The following is a 17,178-nucleotide window of genomic DNA, read 5'->3' as shown; positions in this document are numbered from 1 at the left end:
TTTCTCGTTTTTCCAATCTTAAGATCGGTTCTCCACATCAGTTTGCAATTTTAGCCTTCCTTCATGCTCTCCTCGAGTGCTTTTCCCTGGTCTCCTTGAACTGTGATAATGCCTCGTTTGCCTGGATGGAGAATGGAGTGGATGGGTGTGTGTGTTGAAACCTCTGACTTTTTGAGTGGCTGGAATAGAGCCTACTGTGCAAAGGTAAGAGCCATATCCATTAGTCTGCGTACTGTTGCTTCGGGTGCCACCCACCACTGGCAGGGCCGGCCCTTCCATAAGGCAGAAAGAGTGAGGCAGCTGCCTCAGACAGCAAATTCTGAGGGAGGAAAGGTGGCTAGAAATGTGCCATGTGGTCTGTCCTACAGCCCCTAAGCTAGCTCGCTGCCCTAAGGGTGTGGTGGAAGACATAATAATAATAATAATGTTCATTATTTGTACCCCACCCATCTTACTGGGTTGTCCCAGTCTATTCCATCACCAGTGCTGAAGTAAGATTCAGCTGTCTAGTCAAATTTTGTGAACAAAATGGGGAATTCACTTCCTTTCCCTTTGCCCCAGGTAGCAAAATGGCTTGGGCAGATCCTGACCTCTGGCCTGGAGTCCCAGAAGGGAGAATATGGCCTCCAGGCTGGAAAGGTCTTGGTCTAAATTGTCCAGGGTGCAGGGTCAGTGTAAAAAATAAATGATTTGCGAATGGTATATGCCCAAAGGTGGAAAGAAGAAACAGTCCCAATGAAAGAAGATTGGCAATTAAAACTGATGGAATTTGAAGAGATGGTGAAACTTGCCAGAAGAATAAGAGATCCAGATGAGAGACGTTTTTCTAACAGAATGTGAATTTGTTGAATTTATGAAGACAAATTGTAAACAATTAAAAACGTGAGCAGGATCGACATAAACAGGAACAGTAAAAAAAAGTAACATAGAGAGTAAAATGATTAAATTTATAAATAGATTGGAATTGGTGATGCAGTAAGATTGTGATATAAAATAAGGAACAGCAGAGAGGAGGAGAAGCAAGTCGAAGAAAATGTTGGTTTTTGTTTAGATTAGATTTTTTTTTGGTAGAAACATTGTAAAATGAAAAATTGGAAAAATGAAATATTTTAAAAATAAATAAAATATGAAATGACTTGCAGGGGAACGAGACAGAGTTTTGATGATTGTGTAAGGTGGCATGGAAAAAACTTCGTTCCAAGTTAGTTTCCCCTACCTCTTTCTTCCCTGATTAGGCTCCACAGCTTCATAAACAACAGCAGTATTGGTAGGTAATCTCCTGCCAGTAATCTCCCTTTAATGAGGAGACACCTTTGTATATGCCTGACCTGGAACAGAACAGCTGTTTTGTGTTGTGATGGGTATACATGATCTCTGGCAAATGACAGTGCTTTCTTTCTTCCTTGACTGTGGAGAATTCTCAGAAAAATTAAATTTAACTTCCTATAACTTTAGGTATTAGCTAACATTCTTATCCTCTCCCCATTCCCAGTTGTGTTTCATGTTTCTATTGTGATGAGCTGTATTTCTCTTATTAGAAATCTAACCCATTTGGGTTTTGGGTTTTTTTAAGGCGGTGGGCAAGGAACGTAAGGACACTGCTCACTATGCTCCTGGCACAACTTTGCAGTAACTGTAAAATATGGGGTGAGATCCAGCATCAATCATACTCAAAGTAGACCCATTAAAAGTACTGGGTTAAGTAACTTCAAGTTGATTGATTTCAAAGGGTCTTTTCTGACTTAGTTGGATATCACCCATGGCATTTATTGCCTATAAAGATAGTTAAAAGTTTTGCTCGTTATATTCAATAACTGGGAATTTCTCATTCCATCTAAAGAAATCCAGTACATGTGGAAAACTGTCATTGATTGATTTAACACCATCTGCTAACACAATCTTTCTTAACACCATCTGTTTACCATCCCATTTTGATGATAAAAAAAGCATTTTATGGAGAGGAACAGAAACACCTCTATCAAATATGAGAGTAACCCCTAAAATTGGGGAGCAACATAAATAACAACTGAGAGAAGCCAGAGTAAGTTAGTTAGCCATACATCAAATATTCCTTCTTGTAACTCATCCAAGACAGACATGACAAGGCCATTATCTGAAAATCTTATTACTGACACATACGGTATTTGCCAAGTAGTAAAGGTATAGTCTCAACTTTATATAAATTGCAGGGTTTGTTTAGCTTGGGAACAGAAGGGTTAACATTGATGTGGGAACCAGGCATTGGGGAATCAATATGTAAAAAAAGGGAAGACTTTTTAAGATGGTCTCAGCAAAAGTTAGAGAGTCGTCTTTAAAACCAGTCCTCCACTGGTATCATTCTCCAATTAAATTAACTCTGTCTGTTGGAGAGGTTGCAATAATAAAGGTACAGTCTTCCACATGTGGTGGACTTGCTCCACTGTGCAATTTTTGGGGGACAAAGGTCTTTGCTGAATGTGGTAATGTAATTTGGCACAATGTACAGCCATCTCTGGAACTTGCCCTGTTGCTATTGTCCGGAAAGCAAAACTGATCCCTACCATTTATAGAAATAGTGACATTCCTTCAGGATGCAGCAAGACAGCGAAAAGCACTGGATTGCTAGAATAAATAACATTTTGAGAATGTTATTTCCCAAACTCTACTAAACAATTAAGAGCGTGAATAAACAAAAATTATGAAGATGAATTTGCAGCACTGTCACTTAGATAATATATGTTAATGAACAAAGAAGGGAAGATCTCACTGAATGGTGATTCACTTCGGTTAAGTATCCCATCTAAAATGGAACTGGTTTTAAGCTCTTTTGGACTAATGGTCTAGTTAGATCAGAGATTCCTTAACAAATCCTCCCATGGTTATGGAAGAAAACAGACAATAACAGAAATATACCGTATTTTTCGCTCTATAAGACGCACCAGACCATAGGACGCACCTAGTTTTTGGAAGAGGAAAACAAGAAAAAAAATATTCTGAATCCCAGAAGCCAGAACAGCATTCGCTCCATAAGACGCACACACATTTCCCCTTTTTAGGAGGGAAAAAGTGTGTCGTATAGAGCGAAAAATACGGTACTTCATGCTTATTGTTGGCAGGTGGGATGGAGGAGATAGGCACTCATACCTGTGAAAAATAAAAATAGCATTCTAAGAAGAGTTAGGCAGAAACCTCAGGCAACAGCAGCTCCTCCTCTTGCCATCCTGTCCTCCTTCCTGAAGCTAAGCTTGCTTGGTGCCCTCCTTCAGGTATGGTGGAACATCACCAATTTTGAAACAAGATTCAGCTTCTATTCTCATCTGATTCTCTGTGTAGCACACCATCTTTAATAATAATACCTTTATTGTCAATGTACAACCTGTGTACAATGAAATTAACCGAGCCTCCCCCCCACACACAAACACTCAATCTCATTGCCCTCTGTGTGCTTGTCGCACAACACACCAACCCCAAAAGTCAGTTGCACTATATTATATATATCTTGTCCTTTCTGTTGGGCAGCAAAATGTCTTCAGGGAGCCCTGTTTGTTTACCCATGTTGAATTGCGCTGGAATCTGGCACCACAACAGTTAAGTCTCTTCCATTAACAGCTACTAGTAATAACACTGCTTCTTTGATAATTTTATTGTGTGGGTGGGTTTCTTGCTCAAAAATTCAACATTGCAGCAAGTTCTCTTAATAGTTCAAATAAATCCTTTGGGAGATTGGTCAACCCATCAATCCCTGTTGAATGAACTTTATTCAGAGGAAATGGATCAGCAGGTTCTCCCTGTTTCTATCAAGTTTTGGGCAGGCTAACTAGATGCAGTGGAAGACCAGGCAAAGTTAAAGTTGATGTTGTCAGGTAAGGTAAAGGTAAAGGGACCCCTGACCATTAGGTCCAGTCGCAGACGACTCTTGGGTTGCGGCGCTCATCTCGCTTTATTGGCCGAGGGAGCCGGTGTATAGCTTCCGGGTCATGTGGCCAGCATGACTAAGCCGCTTCTGGCGAACCAGAGCAGTTCACGGAAACGCCGTTTACCTTCCCGCCGGAGCGGTACCTATTTATCTACTTGCACTTTGACGTGCTTTCAAACTGCTAGGTTGGCAGGAGCAGGGACCGAGCAACAGGAGCTTACCCCATCACGAGGATTTGAACCGCCGACCTTCTGATCGGCAAGTCCTAGGCTCTGTGGTTTAACCCACAGCGCCACCCGCATCCCTGATGTTGTCAGGTGCAGCTTGTCAAATAGGGACAAGGAAAGCTGCAGATACTGAAATTCCTTCTTCCTCACAGTGCAAAAATACAGTGGTATCTCTGGTTAAGAACTTAATTCGTTCCGGAGGTCCATTCTTAACCTGAAACTGTTCTTAACCTGAGGCACCACTTTAGCTAATGGGGCCTCCCGCTGCCGCCGCTGCGCAATTTCTGCTCTCACCCTGAAACAAAGTTCTTACCCGAGGTACTATTTCTGGGTTAGCGGAGTCTGTAACCTGAAGCGTCTGTAACCTGAAGCATTTGTAACCTGAGATACCGCTGTGAAATAAAATACAGGAACCCTGCTGAGTCTTCCTCTGCATTTGGCCACCTGAGTTATGGGGTCGGTCAGAAATCAAACTCTCTGCAGACTGTTTCCATCAGATTCTTTCACATGACGTTGCTGAGGCAAAAGGGACCTCTTCCTTCCCCGCTTTCCTGTTGGAGAGATCAGCATTGGTCTCAGTGGGTTCACATTTAGGTCTTCCCTGGATCCTGACAACAATGGGAAATGAATGCAAATATTAAAATATTTACTGTGATTGTCTTGTCTTTTATTTCTTTATGCATTTTTTGGTCCCGCCCCCATTATGTTTTATTGTAATTTTATTGGTGTTAGCCTCCCTGAGCCTGGTTCTGGCTGGGGAGGGTGGGGTATAAATAAAAAAATTATTATTGTATTATTATTATTGTTATTATTATTATTACTATTATTACAGTGGTACCTCGGGTTAAGTACTTAATTTGTTCTGGAGGTCCGTTCTTAACCTGAAACTGTTCTAAACCTGAAGCACCACTTTAGCTAATGGGGTCTCCTGCTGCCACCGCACCACTGGAGCACCATTTCTGTTCTCATCCTGAAGCAAAGTTCTTAACCTGAGGTACTATTTCTGGGTTAGCGGAGTCTGTAACCTGAAGCGTATGTAACCCGAGGTACCACTGTATTATTAAACAGTGGGCTTTGCGGGAGAGTGGGGTGCTCTGCTGCCTTCACCTCCATGCTTGGGATTTTCAAAAGTTAGCAGGCAAGGAGAGACCGGGGAGCTCTATTTGGTGAAGGGATTTGGGGTTCCCCACTTCATCCTTGTATCTAACCACATATTACTCCTCAAGAGTACATTTCTGGCCGTCATCAGTGTAAAGCACTGACTCCTGTTTAAGGATTTAAGGCTGCAGGATGACGCTCACTTACCTGAGCCCAATGAAACATTCAAGGCGGTGACACAATTCTACTTTGCTTATGAAATGCATAGCAGTGGCTATGCTGAAAAGCTGAAAATATTACTATCTTTCATACAAAAGGAACTACAAACAAATTTAAAAACAATTTTATGCTTTAATGTTTTCATAACTACATTTCCCTGAATTATGTTTGTAACCAGCATTTGTAAATCAATTCGAAGTAGCTAACTCGCTTAGCTTAACCCATTATAATCATTTCAATTAATCTGAAAAATAGTATTAATGGCGTCAGCAGCATATTTCTATACAGCAACTAAACAACAACTCCCTGAACCCCATCATATTGGATAATGTCTAGCGAGCCTCCAATATTCCATTTTTGGGCAAGATGCTTCAACATATAGCAGGGCTGCCATATGTCCAGGTTTTCCCAGATATGTCCGGGAATTGGGCAGGAAAATAGCATCTGGTTGGATTTTTGAAAAATCAGAAAAAAGGGGAAAAAAGTCTGGGGGAACCCATATGCAAGGAGCTTAATATATATATTTTTAAATCAATTTTAAAAATTATAAAAATGCCAAAAACTTAGATCTTTTAAGGAAATGTTTTCAAAAAAAGCTCAACAACTTCAAGCAAAAAGTTTTTGGGAATATAGTGCCATCTCAATTTGAAGTGTTTCTGGATTAAGCAGGTTATCAAAATTAATTAGTTACTGGATGATAACTGATTTGGTCACCTAATAGGAGATCTATACTAGTGTGATCTATACTAGTGAGCCTGGGACTTGGGCTCGGACTCGGAACCAGAGGAGACTCAGTCTGCTCTGGATCCTTTGCATCAGGCATCATCTGAACCAAGTCTGGGGCCTGATCCTCAAGAGTCCCAGTCTGCACAGGTTCCCCTGCAACAAACACCAGCTGGGCCGAGTCAGGGGCCTGAGCCTGCCCTGGCTCCAGATGCAGGGATTACCTCGTTGCCTTCAGCTGGGCCATAACTTACAACTGCTACACTACCGGTTGGGTCAGGGGAAAGTGAGGCAGCTCCTGGGTCTAGTAACCCACCGACGTCTCCCGAGCTGCAGAGACTAAGGTCTGAGAGAAGGAGAGACCTGAGTACTCGCAGGAGGAGTGCTCGCCTTTGGGCGAAACAGGGAGGTGAGTCTCCAGGGGATCAGGACCAGCCGCTACCCCAACAAAGATAAAAGGCTGTCGGACCCTGCCCCAGGTTGTGGGAGCAACATTGTTGTATGCCAGATCCTGCACCTGTCCTTGCCTAGTTTCCTACCTCAGCTCTGTCGGACTGACTCCCAGTGGAACCTTTGGATTCTGGACCGGTCCTGGACTGCGCTTCACGGGTTACCCCCGGGCCCAGCACAACTAGGAACTGTGGAGGGTGTATGTATCCCTGTTGGTTGTGCTGGACCTCTCTGTAGCTTTTGATGCCATGCTACCTTTCTGGGCTGACTGGCTGGGATGGAACTTGAAGGCATTGTTTTATGGTGCTTCTGGTCATTTTTGGAGTACCGGTTTCAGAAGGTTGTGCTAGGAGACCCTTCTTTGACATCCTGGCCTTGGGTCAATGGTGTCCCTCAGGGTTCCACCTTGTCCCCCGTGTCATCTAACTCCTAAATGGAACTGCTGGAGGGTGTTCATCAGAGGTTTGGTGTCACCAACAGGCTGATGATACTCACTCTCCTTTCCATCTATAATGGGAATTGGGATTGCTTGTGCGTAAACTGCAAACTGCTCCAAGCTAGCCGTATAGCTAAAACTTTCCCTGGTTTGACAGCCCTTGAAACGCGACTGTCTTAGTCACTGGTAGAATCCGTCAGTGGGTGGGACCTAAATTTCTTCCAACATAAAAGTTGCTTGACTCCAAGTCTCCGCCTAGATTCTCTGCGTGGAAGCCTTCTGCGCATCATGGGCGTGCCAAGCGGAGGTCCTGTGCTCTCTCCGCTGATTTCACTGGAAGAGTCTCTGAGCCTCCCCTCCGCCTTACTCTCAGCTTCCCCTTTCTCCCTGGTGTCCCCTGGATTTCTTTCCCCCGTGGAAGCTCTCTCTCTCTCCTTGCTAGTTCCCTCCCCTGCATCACTGGAGCGACTTTCCTCTCCTCTTCCCTCTGATGGCAGTTCCCTGACACCATCTAAATCCAAGGAAGCTGCTCCAGTTCTGAATCAGTGTCTGGACCAGATGAAACTGAACATATAGAAGCTTAATCCTGATAAGATATTGGTTCACCTGGTCAGTCAAAGAGCAGATCAGGGAATTCCACTTGTTTTGGAAAAGGTGCCATTCCTCATAAAAACTCAGGTTCACATTTTGGATGCCCTCGTGGATTCATCCCTGAAGTGGACTGTCCAGGTTTTGGTGGTAGCTAGGAGTGTTTTTGCACAGCTCAGGCTAGCATGCCAACAGCACCCGTCCCTATAAATGTATGATCTGGCCATGATGACACATTAATTAGTTATATGGACTGACTCATGGGTTGGCAACCTAAGCCAGATCAGGCCTAATTGCCTTCTAAATCCAGCCTGTGGATGGTCCAGGAATCGCCGTGTGGATCGCCAGCACATGTGTTCTTTCCCTCTCCCTTACACGGTGATGGCGCCACCTCCTCCCTCCCTCCTCCTGGTTTTTCCCTGCCCTGCCTAGAGGAGGAAGGGGGCTGGGCTTTGTTGGTGCCAGCCCCTCTCCAGAGACCTTTTGTGCCCCGCTCATCGTCCCTCCACCGCCAACACCAGCTCCTGTCACTCGTAAGACACAAGACCCACAGTTGGCTGAGCACCCCTCTCAAGTGGCCACCATTTTAAGCAACCCTTCTCCGGAGCCCTTTTGCACACCGCTCATCATCCCTTGTTATTTTATTTTATTTTTTGTTCAAAATATAATCCCTCCCCACAAGGTCTGAGGAACAGTGGACCAGCCCCCTACTGAAAAAGTTTGAGGACCCCTGGACTGACTGATCCAAGGTAGCCAGTTTAAGAGTTCTGTGTGCTCTGATCTCAGCCAGGAGATCCTGCTTCAGTTATAGTCAGAGGGGAGTTATGGCCAGCTGGGAAGCAACACTCAGATCTTCTCTCTTGACTTTCAGAAACTCCACTGCCTTCCCCTGTGGGCTAAACCAGACGTGACACCTTTCACAAAATTAGCAACTGTGTTCTTTGAAAAATCAAATAACTGGTGCCCGGACAGCTCCTTCACCCTGGTGTAGGAAGGAAGACATTAACAACATTTTGTTCCTCTGCCACAATCCTGATCATGAGGTGGAGGGCATGCTCCTTTGGGGAGATGCTTGCTCTCAGAATCAGGGAAGTTCAGTGCTCTGCCCTGTGATAGAGAGAGGTGAGTCTTCTAGTTTCTCCCCAGTCCTTGGGAGAACTGTAGCACACCCAGCTTTGTTACGCTTCCAAACCTTCTCCTACCAGCTCTTTCTTTCCCCCTAGCATGACCTTTGCTCCTCCCCGGTTGTCATAGAGAGGAACCAGTCTTGTCAGCCCTCTGATAAGGTGCAGGTGCTCCACCTTATCCACGCCATCTCGATAAATATTTCAGAGCACCCTCCGGGCAGACATTTCCCCCCATTAATCACCCATTAGCTGAGAGTGGGTACATGAGATGGATCACCTGGGCAGACCATGATTCAATCACTGCCTTCCCAGGGGCTCTCCTTTTACAAGCCAGTCCATCATCCTAGGTGGAGACAGGCAGGGTGGATTGCTGCCTGCAAATGCCCGGCCAGGTGATTTTGGGTGGGGGTGGTGCTCAGAGGCATGGATTGGGGGGTGGAGGGTGAGCATGGCACAGCAAGACAAGCAAAGAAAACAACCCTCTTCAGATGTTCTCATGCCACCCCTTGGGCATGTGGGTGGCATGAGAACAAATTCCTTGGGTTACAGACACTTCAGGTTACAAACATTTCAGGTTACAGACTCCACTAACCCAGAAATAGTACCTCGGGTTAAGAACTTTGCTTCAGGATGAGAACAGAAATCATGCTCCGGTGGCGCGGCAGCAGCAGGAGGCCCCATTAGCTAAAGTGGTGCTTCAGGTTAAGAACAGCTTCAGGTTAAGAACGGATCTCCAGAACGAATTAAGTTCTTAACCCGAGGTATCACTGTACTATCTCTAATGGTGATGTGTGCATTTCTGCAGAGAGAGGGGTAAGGGGAAGAGAAATGTTTGCATGTATATCTCTCTGAGCATTTATTTGTGTCTGGTAGTGTGTTATTGTGCCCTTGTCTTGGTCTGGGCATGGGGCCACTCCACACATGACATTCCTCATATGTGGGTGTGAAAAACTGCAGCAAAAACTTGCATCTGTTTGCAGTGCATCACCATCTAGAAAGATCATGTATGTGCCTATTTCACTTCATGTCTCTGTGTGTGTGCTAAGCAGCTAAGCACCTACAGGTTTTTACCTGCAACAGGGTGAACCCCAGGTGTATTATTATTATTATTATTATTATTATTATTATTATTATTATTTTGCAACTCTTGATGAACATCAATAATGTCCCTGTATCTTATCATACACTGGGCAACATAACAAAAAGACATTAAGACATTTTTAATGACTGCTACTTCTCTCCTTCCCATCCTTCCTTTTACCATTGCTTGGATTGAGCCTATACTCTGGGTGGACAACTGATGGGTCTTGCTTGCATCCCCTAGAATACAAGAGAACATTGCCCAGTTGATGATGGTGACGATGACAACAACAACAACTTATTATTTATACCCTGCCTGTCTGACTGGGTTGTCCCAGCCACTCTGAACAGCTTCCAACATTATTATTTTTTAAAAAAACTTAGCAAACTTCAAACCTTTACAACTTCCTGATACAGGGTTGCCATCAGATGTCTTTGGAAAGTCGTATAATTGTATAAGCTGCCTCTCCAAAACTGCATCTCTCCCAGAAGTACCAGCAATGGCTTTTACACAGTCCTGTAATTTTGCACACTTAACTCCTCTTTGTGGACTGGGCCCTGCTCCAGTGTTGACCCATGGACAATTGTAGCATGATCATCTCACATGTGGGTGGGTATTGGTGTAAAAAGGGATTTCACAGGTGTTTTGTTCCTGCATCCATGAAGAAGAAGAAAATCTTGTAACATGAAGTGACTCTCTTCCTCTGAAGAGACGTCTAGTCTCCTTCCTGCCTCCTTCTCTCCCTCTGTTATTTCCAGATTCGTTAACCAACCAACCAACCAGAGCTTTAGGCATACGAAATAGCAACGTCCCAGCTGGCAGAGTGCAGTGAAGCAAATGTGTTGGCTAGCTGCGAACATCTTTGGGCATGTGGAACGTGCATGGTCACCGTTGATCTAAGTGCAATCAATAGGAGTGGTTTGCCTGCAACATGCTCTGTTTGGGGAAAGCTGGCAAGCAAGGGGTGAGGAGACAGGGCTATTTAACAGCTGAAAGGCCAAGCATGGTGGGATATTGATTGTAGGTCCTCCTATGAGGCCAAGTCTAAAGTTGGTCTGGGCAACCTTAAGGGCAACAGAAGAGAAAGCAGACAGATCTATACCTGCCGCTGGGGGACAGAATACACAAGGCAACCTACAGAGGCACCCTGAAAAGAACAGGGCCCAAGTTTTTGCACAACTTCAGTCCCAATAGGGCTTGTTCAGGGAACCTTCCCCACAGGCTGATTAGAGTGGGGTTGACATCTTGGCCTGCCCTATAGGGCCTGGTTCTGCACTGGAGCTGAAATGAGCAGCTGCAAAGATCTGAAAATTGGCCAGGACCTAATATGCCACTTTTGAGACTTTTGAAAGGTGACATTTGAAAGATTTAATGGGAGGTTTTAACTTTAAAACATGAGTTATTTAGATGGCTGACATCTCTTCACTTTCAACATTAAAACAACAACTATAGAGTACAGGATAGCTGACAGTTTTTGAGATGTTTTGCTTACCTGCCAACATGGAGAAATGAAAAACAGAGACCAGGAAGTGTAAACCATTCCATTTCCCAGAATAAAAATTCATGTTCAATAACTGAGTGACAAAACTGGAGAAGGTTGCCAAATGTCACATTTTTGCTGGGTTTTCTTGCAGCTTGACCACGTTCCTGATCCTCTCAGTGACTCTGCTCCTACTTCTCTGCACCTCAAACTGGTTTCTATGAAGCTTTTTCAGGAGAACTTCCTTAGGTAGCTGGTTGCCCATGTGATGGGCTGGGTCTGTTTGCCCTGCCCCCAATTCAGCAGCTCTTATGGGTGCCTCACCTCATGGCAAGCCCAGTACACAACTCAGTTGCATCCTCTTCACTTGGCACATGTCCTCCACCCACCCCCTTTGCAGGGCCCACCTGCCTCCCTGCCGCATCCCAGTCAGAAGTGAGAAAGAAAACATACTTCTATCTCCGCCACCCCTGCAAAGAAACCCATTTTTTAAAAGAAAATGTTTGCATCCTCCCTGAATTGCCTGCCAGCAGCTGCCAACGCTGCCTCAGCCCACTCCAAATTCAGAGGGGGGGGGAGGCGGCACCCACGTGCCCAGCTAAGTTTCCATCCCTCCTGACATCTCCACTCTCCCCCACCCCCACCCCCGGGGCATTTGGGCTCCTGGGGAAAGTGGCACCAGACTAGATGGCAACTGAGCCCAGCCCTTTTCTGGGCTTGAAGTCGCTTTTGGCAAGGGAGGGGTCACACCTCCTGTTTCCATGGGGTGCGTTTCCCGCCCCCCCCCCCATGTCTGCCAAGGTAGCTTGTGTTTTAAGCTGGGTGGGGTGGTGTTCAGGCATCTCTCTGCGCTCTAGGCCAGGGCTGCGCCTCTCTGTGCGCGCGTCCATCAGGGCGCAGGAGGGCTGGTGTTTTCGCTCCCCCGTTTTTGTACTCCGGGATGTGGGGTCGGGAGCCAGGAAGGGAATAGGGTGGGTGGTGTGTTTTCCCCTCCCCTCCCAGAAACATGGAGGTTTCTGGACGAGGGAGGGTGGGAAAGAGGAAGCATCGGCAGGGATCGTAGAGAGGAGGGAGGAGGAGAAGGTGGGAGGGAGGGAGAGAGGGAAGGAGGGCGTAATCTCCATGCACACACCAGGATGGGATTCCATCAGAAATCCAGGGCTTTCCTCAGCTGGGAATGGACCACGGAGAAGAGAAGAGGGTGGAAGAGGCTGAGGCAGCCTTTGGGAAGCTCCCATCAGTGTTGGAGAGGCCAAAAAAGGAAACGGGGGAAAGACCCACACGGGTGAGTCGGGGGCTTATCTGTCTGTCTTGTCTCTTTCTCGGTTTCGATCAGGGCGGAATCTCTGCTTGGAGCCTCCAGATTTCAAGGCAACCCCGATTTGTCTTCTCTCCCCCCCCCCCCCCGCCCCACGTTTCTGCTCTTGCGTGTTCCAGACTGGACAGATCTCCTGGTGTATTTCAGCTGCTCCGGGAAGATGGCATTATTGCTAAGGTGTGGCAGGGGGAGAGGAAAGAGGGCTGCTCTGAACTCCCACCCACCCCCCACCCCGCTCCAATTTTTTTTTAACACCTTCGTATTTCCCTCTGTTCCCATGGCTAAATCCTATCCCGTGTGTGTGTGTTGTGGTGTTGTGCTGTCGCTTTATTAATTCCCCCCACCTGACTTTCTTAGCCCCCACTCCCGGGGGGGGAGTTAATATTTCCTCCACCAGCTTTCCCAACTGACACTCTTGTGAGAAGAAGGAGAGGGATTGAAATGTCATTTCCGTAACCTGCTACACAACCATGAAATTGTGGGAGGTATATATGTATGCATTTTTGTATGAATTTAATTAGGAAGCAAGAATGTACTCCTATTCTTTCTATCTTTAAGAATGGTTTAAAGGTATTCCCAACATTTCCAATATCTTGATATGAGGTTCTTAATATTTTTGGATTATTATTTTTTAAAATTACCTCCTGAATCTCTCTATCTAAAGAACGACCCTGGAGGCTTCTGTTGGGCCAAAAGGCCAGACAAAAACATTAAAAATGACAGCAGTGTTGTTCTGTTTTTTTGGTGTTTTTTTAAAAGAAATGACTGGCTTCATGCTCCTTTGTGAACTTAACATTTTAAAATGTTTTATTTATTTTTATGTTTAAAATGCACTCTTCCTAAATCTACTTATCCATACAGTTTCCCAATGGAATCTCTGGATTGGGGGGGGGATGGGATTACTAAGGAAAAACTGAGTAACAAAAAATACTCTTCTGGAAATCCAGCACTAGAGATAGCTTGATTTGTCTTGGGAAGATATTGATCTTCAGAAATGTTTGCATTCAAAGTTGCATCTTAAGTCACTTATAGAAAAGCCCTTATTAAAGCCATAAGGGGACAGGGAGGCCATATGATATAAGGCAGAAAGAGCTGGTCTGGCTTCCTCCATCCAAACCTTTCACCTTCCATTTCCTATCACCGGAGCAAAAACATGCCTTCTTTCTGATCGGCAGTCAGTGTGCATGTGGGGAGGAGGGAGAGAGAGAGCGAGAGAAGTTAACTAAAGCTTATCCTTCCGCCTGGGGCTATATGGATCCAAGGCTGAGCGAACCCAGTTGCCAGATGGTTCCAGTATCTCCAATTCCCCCTGGATTGCATCTCACGTTGCCTGGTGCAAATGGCCCTCGTCAGATACCAGCGCAACAGACTGGATGTTAGAGGTGTGATCTGGAGTCGTCCATCAATGGGATTCATTGCCAGAGCCTCTAGCCTTTCAACCAGGCTCTCAGCAATTATGACTGTGGGGTTTGGTTTGGTTTTCAAAGCGGAGTGGGCAGATGGGAGCTGGCCTCGGTGCTGGAATTCAGCGGCACTTGAGGGCTGTAGCAAGCATGCAGCCAAGTAGAAAATAGCTTGGCCTGAATTTAACATGGTCCAGTATTGCTAGGGCTGACCCTGCCATGCATCAGAGTGAAGCAACCCGCGTCAGGGTGGGGAAGCTGGAGGCTTGAGTCTGAAAGTTGTAGCAAGACTTTTAAAAAGTGTTGGCCCCAGCAGGGAGGCACCATTTGAGGTCGTAAGGGCCGCGGGTGGCACTGTGGGTTAAACCACAGAGCCTAGGACTTGCTGATCAGAAGGTCGGCGGTTCGAATCGCCGCAATGGGGTGAGCTCCTGTTGCTCGGTCCCTGCTCCTGCCAACCTAGCAGTTCGAAAGCACGACGTGCAAGTAGATAAATAGGTACTGCTCCAGCGGGAAGGTAAACAGCGTTTCCGTGCGCTGCTCTGGTTCGCCAGAAGTGGCTTAGTCATGTTGGCCACATGACCCGGAAGCTGTACGCCGGCTCCCTCAGCCAATAAAGCGAGATGAGTGCTGCAACCCCAGAGTCGGCCACGACTGGACCTAATGGTCAGGGGTCCCTTTACCTTTACAGGAAGCAAAAGCTCTTGGGCCAACACAGCTCGCTGCTGCAACAACCTAAGGAAACTTCAGCCAACAAGCAGAATATTATGAAGGTTTTGCTTTCAGGGTGCCTGGCAACAGAGGTTTGGAAAGTAGGTGGGCTGAAGTGTGTGTTGGGGGGGGGGAGGAATAAACAACAAGAGGAAACTATTTACCTTTAGAGAAGCCACGAAACCCATCAGTCCTTATTCCCAAGCTTTTCCCAGTCCCCATAAAACATAGACACCTTCCTTCCTCCCCACAGTTCCCTTTTTTTTGTCATCCAAGAAAAGAGAGACGGCCTGATGCATACAATCATTTTCGGAGATCTGGGTTCCAAACATTTATTTTGCCTCCATCTCTTCATCTGTTGAAGTGGTAGGAATTGTGGGCCATTTACCAGCTGACAGGTGAACATATGGCACACATAGTAATTTTAAGTCTGTAACATTGTACTGAGGGGCATTTTGCTACATATCTGCATCTGGTGAAATCTCGTGAAGTAAAGGGAGTAGTAAAATTCTCTCCTCCAAATGACTGGTGTACCATACAGTTCTGTACATACTCTGGAAAGCCATTGTTTTGTAATTGGTGTTCCGTGTTTGGCTAGTGACTGCCTTTGTTAGGGCACTAGATCTTAAAAGTGTGGGATAGGTCACACCATGGAGACTCAGTGGGGGTCCTCCCTTAAGTCCAAACCATTGTCTAGCACCGAACAAACCATTGCCTCTGTAGAGGTAAAGGTAAAGGGACCCCTGACCATTTGGTCCAGTCGTGGCCAACTCTGGGGTTGCAGAGCTCATCTTGCTTTATTGGCTGAGGGAGCCGGCGTACAGCTTCCGGGTCATGTGGCCAGCATGACTAAGCCACTCCTGGCAAACCAGAGCAGTGCACGGAAACGCCATTTACCTTCCCGCCGAAGCGGTACCTATTTATCTACTTGCACTTTGACGTGCTTTCGAACTGCTAGGTTGGCAGGAGCAGGGACCGAGCAATGGGAGCTCACCCCGTCGCAGGGATTCGAACCGCCGACCTTCTGATCGGCAAGCCCTAGGCTCTGTGGTTTAACCCACAGCGCCACCCGTGTCCCAGCTGAACATGTAATTATCTCATAATGCTGCAATCCTGTGCACTCACACTTGAGAGTAAGTCTCACTGAAATGAGTGGGACTTACTCCTTGATACGTTGGTGCAACACAGGGCCAAAGCAACTGTGACTCAGGAAGTACCTGGTGCAATGTCGGAGCTTGGAGTCTCAAATTTCAGCGGTGCCCTGTCTGACACCAAAATTTGGTGCTCCCTGCCTCTCGTGATGCATTCTAAATAATAGTTGCAGCATCCTCTACAGCAAGGGTGTCCAACTGGTCGAGTTTTCGCTGTGAGGCAGATAGTTTTATTAGCGATTTTATTGGGGAGTGACTTTTACCCTTTCCCCTTTCCTCAGTTTACCTGAACCCGCTAAAAAGGGACTTTCCCCCCTTAAAAAAGCTCAGCAACTTTGACCTGAACCCCAGCATCCCCAGGGCTCCGTGCCCAGCTGAACTGGTTGTGCTCCTCTAAATTCGCTTCTTCCTGGTGTGGCCTTCAGCAAGCCACGGTCTCTCAGTCTCAGCCCTCCATCTGCAATATGGGTAGTTGTGGGGGGTTTTTTCAGCTGGAGGATGCCAGAGTGCAGTTCTGGCACCTCTCAGGCGGACGCCATTGTGGGCCGGCGCTCCCCCTGCCCGCTTCTTACCTTGACATACTTCTGAGAAGCCCAAAACAAGCTTTCCAAGTCAATATGGAAGCTGGCCAGTCTTTTCAAGGCCAAATGAAAGCTGACCAGTGTGCACAAGTCTACAGTTCTTTTTGGCTCTGTGTCTCCACTTAGCTCCTAGCTGCTCCTAGCCGTAATTGGTCAAGCTATGGGGCAGGGCCAATTTGTATTTCCTTTTCTTCAATCTGTCTCTGTGCTGGTCCCGGGGGGGGGGGGTGTTACCGTGCAGCGTGGTCTGAGTCCGGTCCTGAGTCGAGGGTCTGGAGGCTGTCCGTCAAGGGCGAATCAGGGTCCAAGACAAGGAGCCGGGCGTGGTCAGGAACTCCCGAAGAGCAAGTCAGGGTGCCGGCAGGAACAGGTTTCCAACAATGTTACTCCTGCAACCTGGGACTGGGCTGACTGGCCTTTATCTCCTCTGAGGCCTGGGGTGGTCCTGGCCCACAGGTTACTCGCCTCTCCTGCCCTTCAGGCAAGCACTCCTCCTGAGAGAACTTAGTTCCCTCCGCCTCTCTGCCCTGAGCCTCTGTAGCTCCGGAGAGGCTGGAGGGTTACTGGACCCAGAGGCAACCTCAGCTTCCCCTGACAGGGCTGGTAGAGGAGCACCTGTAGGCAATGGGTCCTCGATCACCTCTGGAGCCAGAGCGGATTCAGCTGGCATCTGCTTCTGAGGATCCGGCA

General features: G+C 46.7%; 1 protein-coding gene across 1 annotated transcript in view; it reads left to right on the top strand.

Annotated features, from left to right (window-relative positions):
- Positions 1–12,475: 12,475 nt before the first annotated feature.
- SWSAP1 (SWIM-type zinc finger 7 associated protein 1) overlaps positions 12,476–17,178 on the top strand; it is a 30,230-nt gene continuing 25,527 nt past the window's right edge. Inside the window, exon 1 of the mRNA XM_081176848.1 lies at positions 12,476–12,609. Within this exon, the coding sequence (XP_081032974.1) occupies positions 12,502–12,609 (108 nt within the window). The 5' untranslated portion in view covers positions 12,476–12,501. The remainder of the gene's footprint in view (positions 12,610–17,178) is intronic.

Source organism: Podarcis bocagei (assembly GCF_964188305.1).
Source record: "Podarcis bocagei genome assembly, chromosome: 17".
Classification (NCBI taxonomy): domain Eukaryota; kingdom Metazoa; phylum Chordata; class Lepidosauria; order Squamata; family Lacertidae; genus Podarcis; species Podarcis bocagei.
This window is presented reverse-complemented; position numbering and strand designations above follow the sequence as displayed.